Here is a 10,721-nt window from a genome sequence, read left to right as displayed (position 1 = left end):
TAATGAGATAGAAGTATAGTTTGTTTGAGTATAATTTGTAAGTAACATGATTTATTTTTGATTCATATAAAAAAATTAGTTTATTTAGATTTCTTTTATATCTGTGATAACTTTAATATTCAGAGCTATTCTGCTTATATTCTGATTCATTTCCTTGTTCATATTTTGTTGCTTTTCACTATATTGCTACTATAAAAAAAAATCTTGTTAAATATTACTTAATGTGACAGAGAATGCTTTTTTGACTTTTTCCTATCTACATATTTTGAATTTGGTTTTAAAGAGTGAAAACTTATACAGATATTTATCTGTTTTAATTATTTTTTTAAACTAAAGTGCACTTAAACATTAATTTAGGTTTACTAGAAAAGAAAAAAAAATAGTGCCTATACAATTAAATATTTGTAATCATTAGTTAGGAGGTGCTGTATGTAATAAATCTATGAACACTGTATTGTTGATGTTAAATACAAAGTGGTATCCGATTGATCTAGAACACTTATATTGTTATCTTTATACTTTGCTAAAATTGAAATCTTAAAAAAAAAAAAATCATTTCAATAAAATTATGTGAATTTTATATTTAGAGTTTTAGAAATAAAAAATTTGATTCAGAATTATTTCTTAATAGGTTCATTTTCCATCTGACTTCACTTTAAAACTTATTTCTTCAGCTCATTTAAAATTGTTAGATTGTTAAGAATTAGCAATGCATAGTTAATTTTAAAAAGTAGATTTGATAGTTTATTTTAATATATAAATTTTCTATTGTACTTCATTATTAAGATGGTATTAAACTTTAGTAGTGCAATAAGCTTCTACAGTGTTTCAAAATAACTGCATTTCTTAAGCAATAATTTTACCCTGAAATGGAAAAGTGGAGCAACGATGTCTGTACTCCTCACTTTGAGAAAGGGATAAACTTCTAGCTATATTACTGAGCTTAACTTGTTGACTAACAAAGTAATAAATAGTGTGTTTCCAATCCCAAAAGGCAATTTAAATTAGTTATTCTTGCCCTTATATTGCATTTAGTGAAGTTTGTATGAAGCAATTTATAGCCAGTGTCCTGGATATGTGTGATAACAAATTATCTAGTAGTCAGCAGTTTTTGTGTTAATAAGAACATGGGGTAAAGAAATCATTTGTTCATGAATTGACTATATCAGCATATTTTCAGATAGAACTTAGAGCAGAAATAAGTTTTTCGTATTTAAATAACTATGAAAGCATGTTTTTTCAAGTTTCTTTGTTTTTAAAGTTAGCATTATGAAATTTGTGATGCTTCTGCTTTGATTACTGAAACTACTTAGAAGGAACATGTCCTATGAATGATATTTCCAATGTGCTTATGGCAAGATATTGAACGATGCACATATGAAGCTCTATTCCACCATTCATTTGTTCATAAAATACATTAATTTTGAAGCAAAAAAAAAAAAAAAAAAAATGAAATTATATTTTATTCTTATTGGAAATATAATTTTAAATAAAATTCAGATACTTCATATTTTTCTTGAAGAATCTTGGTGGTGATGTTAACCATTCATGGTTAACACATCATGTACACTATTGAAACTAGTTGAAAAATGTATATTGTTGATGTATTAGCCTTCCAACTATGTATTTTATATTAATTCAGACTTGTTTTTCTGAAATTCATTTAATACCATAAAGTTCAAAAAATAAAATATCTATGCTTTAATAGTTTTAATATTATTATTATAAAATTTTGTAGTGCATTTTTTCTTTCTTTCTTAATGAATGACTTTAATCAGTGATAGAATTGGGCATTTTGCAAACATTGGTAATATTCATTATGAAGTCAATTTAATTTCATATTTCTATACATTTTTATCTTAATGTGTTTACTATAGGGTAATTTTCCATTTCAGTAACTTTTGTAAACATATGTTTTTACTTGATTTTGACTCAAGAGCGAGGGGCATTATTTTGTCTATAGATTATAATACAAAAAAATTTGCCCCCCCCCCCCTTTCCTCGATCAAGGAAAGAAGAATGGGGAGAGGGGCATGACTACATCTTGCTAAATTGTTTGGTCCAATTAAAATGTCATTATTTATGTAACTTGATGCATTAATAATGAACAATAAGAGCGAATTTTACTGTGTATATGTGATTCTTCTGTTGCTGAGAAGTATTGAGATAATTTTATAAAACAACAGTTTATGCTCTAAAAGTCATTTAATATCACTGTTTATCTATACATATAAAACATTTAAATAATTTACAGACAGTAGCAATCTGCAAAGATACAACCATGATACATATTTCACATCTATTTTTTTTCTCTATTTCTCTCACTTCATTCTTAAATTAAAAAAGGGAAACTCAACTATTTTCTTTAGTCATAAGTATTCTTTTACAAAACTGCATGTAAAACAAATTTTCACTACTTGACAAAAACATTTTTTTTTTTTTTTTTCTATTCATCGTGGTTTATTCCTCGTCAATATTAAACGATTCGAATTACTGTCATTATTAATCACAGCATACGATGATTTCTCCGGTGCCGGGGTATGCCTTTCCTTTCCAGATATATTATTTGAAACTGTATCATTCGAATCATTTTCGGAATTGTTTGATTTTGTGGAAGCAGTGTCTCTTTTGCTTTCCGGTTCAGAATCTACATTTAAACTGTCGCTGTTTTCACCTGCTTCCAGGTCTTCGCTAGGGAGCTTTTTGCTTATATCTTTAGTAGCTGGCTTTTTGTCTTTTGGTAGGAAGTTAGTCAACGGAATGGGTACTGGTATAGGAACTGGAAGAGGAACGAATATTGGGTACGGCAGCATCACTGTATTCGGTTGCAAAAACGGATTCGAACTGTGCTGCGTCGGCATATTTCTCAGAAATGGAAGCATCGATTCCTGGAAGAGATGTGGTGGAAAATGATCTGGTCTCATTCCAGATTGCATCCTCAACATAGCGTCCAAGTGTTGTTGTTGTGGTGACAACGAAGGCTGGAAGAAGGAAGAACTGAAAGGCGAATGCAAGAAATCGTTATTCAAAAGCGGTGGTGGTGGTGGCAATCCTGGTGGCAACAGTGGACCTGCCATTGCTGGATGGGGTGGTAGTGCCTTCGTGTGGGCTGCCGGTGGTACTGGAGAACTGGTGTTGTTAAGCGATGGAGGGAAAGCTGACGGCTGGAATAACCTGGTATGGTTTTGCAAAGTTAGCGGAGAGTGAGTTGTTGTAGACAGATGTGCAGGCGGTGCTTCAGCTGGTTGATTGGATCTGTGCCTTAAAGAAGACATCTTTTGCTTTTTACGAAAGTGATCTTTTTCATTATCGTAATTCCGCTTTCGGCGGTCAAAATTATTCTTTTCTTTATCGTCCCTCAGGTATGAAGCTAAGGCATTGCACATTTCGAGCGAGCGTTTATCTTTGCTCACAGGCGAATCGTCTAAGTTCCTACTACGTTGTTCCTGTGGTGTGCTTCTGTCTTTTAAGGAAATATTCGAATAGGACGAATTGCAGTGATCGCTTTTGGATGAAAGTGTTAGATCTTCAACTTCTAGTCCATTGCTAGATTTTGGAATTGCTGTTCCTGTGTTCGGTGGTGAAGATTCATCTTCACTGTGAGATATACCTGGTGTTGTTCCACCATTCATTGTTTCTTGACAGTCGCGCAGCCACAAATCGGGGGTAATCAGTTTGGAACTGGCTGTTCCAGCATGTTTATTAGCTTCCTCCTGCAAGTGTGGGTTCATCTGAAGATAAGCCTGAGTCTCTTTGCAGAAAATCTGCATTTTGTACTGGTTTAGGCACTTGTCGCTGCAAAACTGGAGTTGTTCATCTCCATCTTTGAAATCGACATAATTGACCGTGTGGCGAACATGTCGGCACCAGTTGCAGACACGGTTTTTCTTGAATGCCGCTCTCCTACACTGATTGAAGCAGGGTTCACTACAGAAAGCCTTGGTTTTGCCGGAGGAAGTTTTCAGAGTAAATAGCTTGAGCCCTGTTTTCAAGCACCAGGCACAGATGATTGTTCCTCCATTTACATTTGGTGTTAAAGATTCTGAAATAAATGATAACATATTAGCATTTTTAAAAGTTTTAATTTATTTGCTGAACAATGGTTTTAAATCTCGAAGTAAATCAAGATGATTTAATGATGATATTATAATGAAATTTTTCTGTGACTAAACGATGGCATCTATATTTTGACTACATTTAAGATCCGTCGGTTATTGGTTTGTGGAAAAGTAAAATGTCTATCTACCTGATATCGTTTGTGCAAAATATTTCATAGGACATTTATAAAAAAAAAAATTGTATTTTTATTTTTAAATCAGTTAGAACATATTATAGACAGTGATAAATTTGTAATTAAAGTAGGCAATAAAATTTAATTATACTTATTAATAAATGGAAATTGTAGCAAAACTATATTTAATTCACCCATTATTTTTCTCTCGTACATGAAGAAAAAGTATTGTAATTGTCAAAAAAAGACGATTTCGTGATTTAGAAGAATTTGTACGTTCCAGAATTATAAATATCTATTTAACAGACAAATATAATTCTGTAAAATTCCTATAACAAAAGAATTTTGAATTTTTTTTATGTGGTATTTACACCAAAATTATAGATTTTTTATTAAATTCATTCACAAGAAGTCTGATTGTGAAAGTACAAATAAACGCGATAACTGTAAAACAAATCCAAATGGATAATTTTGGTACTCAGATTTAGTATCGAAAAATATAGATTTTGAATCAAATCTGTCAAAGGGTTGGTCTTCTGTTGGTGGAATTTTCGCAAGCAAGCATACGCAATAACTCAAAAACGCAAAGACTTGTAAATTGATTTATTTAACTAAAGTTGAAATTTTGCATCATATGCGGTTTCAAACAGTCAAAAAAGAAGCTACCTACATCCATATTCGATTTTTTTTTTTTTTAAACTATTTTTTAAGTGGAAACTGAAAATAAAAGTCTGGCCAGTCGTGGCGCTGACAGTCTTGTTCGAAATTCACAATTTTTTTATGGAGAAAGGGATGTTAATATGCGAAAAGATCTGGAAGAGACTACTACCGCTGGTTTACTTTGGAAGTTGACAGAAATTAAAAGTTATGTTTCGAGCCAAGATAGCTTATTTATATCTATTTAATTGAATTAATGAATAGTTGCATCGTCTTGTATTAATACTGTGGTAGGCAAATAGCCTCTTTGCCTTAACGCCGGAACAGCATGATCCTCCAGAAGTCTGCTGAATCGATCATTGATGACTGTACACATAACAAACCTGTTCACTGTGACTTTCTAAAGAAGTATGACCGAATTATGGAATTTGCCGTGAATCCACTCTATGCCGTGACGTATAAGGAATGTAGCAGTTATTGTTGCATGGCATGATGATTGGTAGAACGCCATTTGCGGCAATTATATGTGTTCACAGCATCATCTAAAGGAAAAGTAGCTTCACCTATCCATAAGATATGCGATGCCCAATACTCACCCACACCAGAAATCTTGTGGTTTCAAAAGTTATACGAAATGTATCTTCTAAGGGTGCAATATCAGAATTTTGCTTTAAAGCATGCGCGTGTCAGCCCACGGAATGTCCAGTGCTCGGGCTGTTGAGCGGCCACTTGCAGTAACATTTGAAGAACTTGCAGATACTTCATCTGTTGTAGTTGCAACTTCCGCCACAATTGCCGGCTCTGTTGCACGTCGTCCTCTTCCCAGTGCAACATCTACAGAACTAGTTTCTTCGAACTGGCGCATCATGCGTTTAATTGCATTTAACGACGTTGGTCCTTTACTTAAGTTTTCATCCACCAGTAAGCCTGGAGTGCTGCTGAAGAATTGTTCATGTCCTGATAAAAGAATTTCATGGTCAATGTTATTCTTTCTTCATCAACGGAATGTTCACTGCTGTCGAATGATTTCTTCTTAACCATACGTATAGCTTTTATAGTGAAATTAAATTCTCTACTCATTAGCATATGATTTTAAACAGTATAGCGCCATCAATTAGCAGAATTTAAAACTTTTTTTTTCCTCCCGACGGAAATCCCAGCTCCTCGGTCTAAATAACAAATATATGAAGTTTCATAAGGATCCGTTCTGTAGAAAGAGATATCCGAGTATCGTCTGTCTAATTTTAACCACCCTGTAGAAATATTTTGTAAAAAGAATAAGGAAACTTTATTTTTTGAAGAAATTTCATTTTAAAAACTTCAATGAAAAATAAGAATTTTTTTAGTTATCATTGTTGATCCAGGGCTGCACCAGAAAGCACTGCAAATTGCTTGTTTATTTAAACTGAAATATATCGCAGCTGTCCTAAAAAGGTTTTAAATTATGTAGCAGAAAGAAGTGTCACATATGAATTCTCATTGGTAAAAATATTTTTATGCGATAATCAAAGAACATTATTATTTCTCCCTCGTAGAGAAGCAATTACTCAATCATGATCTTGAAAAATAAATTATGGAGACAAAAAATTGCGTATAGCTTTTAAATCTTTTTTTAAATATATATTATAGCTCTTTTCCTAGATTCTTTGCATATACCTTCAGTCTCTTACTTATACTTACGAAGTTATGACTATTTTAAAATGGACACGAACTCTATATTTCCTTATGTATTTAGAATGTTTTTTAAAAATGCATTCATAATAATGTTTTGGCATTCGTATGAAGTGGTTTGGCACTTGCATGTCAGTTAAAAAAATAATATTGTGATGAATATAAACCTTAACTTTGTAGCATATTTTAATTAAAGCTTGTATTCAAAATTTAGTAACTTGGATGTTTTGTCATAAAATAATATTTATATTAAAAAAATCTGCGAGATTTACCAAGAGTCCGAATTTTTTTTTCTTCTGTGTGTGTGTTCATAACTAGCACGTTCCTAGCAGAATAAAATTATATAACAGAAAATATGTGATTAAGTTCTCAAAATTTACGAAATGTTATTCTGGTAGTTTTTGTATAAAATAAGTTTTTGAACATAACCATATATCGTTTGAAAGGAATTAGTTAAAAACCAATATTTCGAAAATATGATTTTTTAGTAAAAACATATATGTTTTTACTAAATCAGATCAGAATTCAAATCAGGGTTTAATCTTTATTAATTTTTCTATATTTAATATAAATAAAACAATAAATATAAAGTAAAACCCACCACCATATGAATTATTTACCATATAAAGTTTTCTTACGATTCCTATCTCAAAATTGAATTGAAATAAATTTCATTTAAAGAATCACGAAAATAAATGGATGTCTTATATTAATTTTTTTTTATTTATCTGAAATAAAATTATTTTTCATCAAAAAATAGTACGTCCCATTATATATATTGAATAAATATTGCGATTGTTCAACTGATTCTTTTTACTATTCAGAGGGTATTAATAATGCTTCATTAGTGTTTTTGTTTTTCCCCTTAGCTTATTTTTAAAATTCGATCTGTATGATTCGCTGATATATTTATTTTATATAAATTATTTATTTAAATTTTGGGAAAAAAAAGACAGTACTGAACAGATTTAGAATATTTTTTTCGAATTTTAAACTTCGGGTTTTTTTCAGGGCTTATTCCATAGACCATAAATGTATCTACAACAAATTCATTCAAAACAGCAAATTTTAAAAACCGGTGAATTCTAAATACAATGGAATATTTTTTTTAACAAACTCTTTTCGAATAAAATACTTTATTCCATCTCTTTACAATTTAACAACACTGTACTAAACTAGTCGCACAATGTTTTACTCTGTTAAACCAAACACATTTTTTTTTCCTCCCTGGATTGTTTAAAATGTTTCAATTCATACGGTGGATTTTCAAGGAATTTCGCGACGCACTAAGAACCAAGTTGGCTTCGACGACGGTAACTGATACGAGTTTCTGTTTTGGCTGTATCTCAAATTTTCTTAATTCCTTATCTCTTTTAATGACGTATTTTTAGCTTTCTTGACATTTAATACTACTGAGAAACAAAAAAAGTCTTATTTCAAGAGATTAAAAAAAATTAAGGTCAGCAATCTGAAACTTTTGAATGTGTATCTAACTCAAATTAATAATTTTCTAGATAGAAAGTTGATATACTAGAGTAATCAAAGCCTTCTCATATGTTTTTAAGCGAAATCCGGTAGAATCCGGCTTCTTCATGAGACATTTAAAGATCAATATGCTGCAGTGGAATAGAATTCTGTAGAAAATAACTTGTAAATGAAATTTGAAACTCTATTTAATTTTGTGTTGAAGTCTATATCTTGCTTAAAGGATATCTATACTGAAAAAAAATACTGCGTATAAAATTAATTATTCATATATTAATCTAATAGGAATAAGTATTTTTATTCTTAGTGGCGTAATATATTTTTATTATTTGTAATAATGTAATTCGTAATTAATAATAATAATTAATTCGTAACATAATCAACTGGCGTAATATAATTAATAATTATAATGTCTGTCAGTGGTGTGATATAATATTATTATAATTATAGTATAGCAATGGCTTAATATTTATTTTTATTCTCAGTGGCGTTAATATGTGAATGGCGCAGCTTATCCTAAATAGGACCTTGTTCCAAAAAACCACACCAGTGTGTAATAATGGATAGTGATACCCTGTTATTAATGTTTTTCTCGCTCTATATTTTAGTTTTAATATTTAAATCGTTTATTATTTGTATATTTAATTTCAAATACAGTACACTCCCGATTATCCGCAGAATTGGGTGGCGCGGCCGCCGCGGATAATCCGAAAAAAGCTAAAAACGGGTATAGCAAAAGAGAAAACAGTCATTTCAACTTTGAAAAATCTTTTTATGTACAATAAAACGTAAAATAAACAGCAGGAAATGTTTAACTGACGCTTCATATTTTAGTATATCACTCAAAACTAACCTAAAATGCTTTTTGTTAATGAAAACAGGAAAGTGCTTTGTACTTACGACAGGCGTCAAGGGCACACAGAAAAATTAATACATATGTACTGTTTTAATACTGTAATATATTATGTACTTACAAAAGCATAACTGTAAAACTACACTTTTTTGAAGAAATCAGTCATTTGTGTTTGCTTCTTGCTTTGGAAGCAAGAAAAATACTTAGTGCGGCGGGCACGGATAATCCACTCCGCGGATAATCGGGAGTCTACTGTAGTGAAATTAATAGTAAAATTTTGTCGACATGATTCACATCAAAATTAACAGCAAAGACATCTATGCTTCTTTACTCTCTCTCTCTCTCATATTAATACGTTGCTTTTGTCTCTTTATTTTATTTCATTTATTTATTTATTTTGTTAGTGATTTTTATCAATTCTTTAAAAACATGAGTTGTTTTTCTGATTTTCATTCTTAAGGTGCCCTAAGCGATCGTTTAATGATAAAATCTCTCATTCTATTTTAATTGTTAAAAAGGAGCGATAAAAACTTCTTTTGTTGCTGTTGAAAACTTGCTTTCACTAATCTTGCTTCCAAATGAGAATAAACCAAAAGTTTAAAAATTGCTCATGATAATCCAATATAATTTTCGGAATAATGTGCCACGTTTCCTTTGGCTAAAAACTAATTTTAACTTTAATCATACTAGAGGTATAACTTGCTTTTAGAACTCTAAAATCAGAATTAACTGCGCGCGAAACCACGGAATAAAACGTTTGCGAGTCTTCGTATTACAAACAAAATTGTTTGGTTTTTATCTATGTATTAATTTGATTCTTAAACCTTTTATCTATGTATTAATTTGATTTTTAAATCCTCAGAACTTTTGTGCATACTCTCTAATAAAAATGTTACATCAGAGAACTCCTCACTTGGCACTGGCGTACAATAGTTATAAAATATTAACCTTTGGCTTGAATTTAACATCTTTACTGAATCTATTAGGTCGTCCTTGGCGAGATATTTAGCGATTAATCCCTGGCATGCGATTAATAACATCTGAAAATCATCTGTATTTTAAATGCGTTTTTCTCAATAGATTGTAACAAACATTTTTTTAAAAGCTACACTTGCAGTCACAAAATCCCTTACCAAATTTAATGCATTGAATCTCATTGCGTTTTTCAGCTATCACGTTTATATGTTTCTAACAGTACAGATCGACAAACGGTCAACCCTCATTGTATTTGGTTCAAAAATTGTCAGATGTTTACACTATAGATGTTGAGACTCTACCTGAATTTCATTTCATTCAGTCGTTTCTCCGCTAATAAGATTCAAAGATGTGGGATCGTAATGTGAAATAATCCACTCGTTATTAATCTGACTCCATTTTATTATCTCTATCTATCTACAATTCTATTTACATGCTATATATATAGTTAGTTGCTTGCTTTGCGTAGTTGCCATATACAAAAACATACATTGGTTTCGCGCGCAGTTAATTCTGATTTTAGAGTTCTAAAAGCAAGTTATAGCTCTAGTATGATTAAAGTTAAAATTAGTTTTTAGCCAAAGGCGCTCGTAACAATAGATGTTAAATGTATGTAACGAATTTTATCCATCTAGCTCTCTTCGTTTTATAGTTATGTTAATTTATATTCGAAAAACCGGACAGACCGACTTCCTCTGAACGGATTTGCTCAAAATTTGATAGAAATCTACATAGAAAATCAAATCTACAAATCATCATATAAATCTACATCTAATCTTTGATAGAAATTTGGTGTAAAGATCGTGTACTAAATTTCATCTGTCTAGCTGAAATCGTTTTTGAGTTATC

General features: G+C 30.9%; 1 protein-coding gene across 2 annotated transcripts in view; it reads right to left on the bottom strand.

Annotated features, from left to right (window-relative positions):
- Positions 1–2,195: 2,195 nt before the first annotated feature.
- Positions 2,196–10,721, bottom strand: part of LOC129963964 (sine oculis-binding protein homolog) — a 115,714-nt gene continuing 107,188 nt past the window's right edge. The window contains exon 3 of one of the 2 annotated variants that reach the window (XM_056078597.1): positions 2,196–4,042. In XM_056078597.1, the coding sequence (XP_055934572.1) occupies positions 2,451–4,042 (1,592 nt within the window). In that variant the 3' untranslated portion in view covers positions 2,196–2,450. The remainder of the gene's footprint in view (positions 4,043–10,721) is intronic. The other variant, XM_056078596.1, reaches the window with a different exon arrangement.

This window comes from Argiope bruennichi, chromosome 3 (genome assembly GCF_947563725.1).
Source record: "Argiope bruennichi chromosome 3, qqArgBrue1.1, whole genome shotgun sequence".
Classification (NCBI taxonomy): Eukaryota; Metazoa; Arthropoda; class Arachnida; order Araneae; family Araneidae; genus Argiope; species Argiope bruennichi.
Note: the sequence above shows the minus strand (reverse complement) of the source record. Positions and strands in the feature narration are given on the sequence as shown.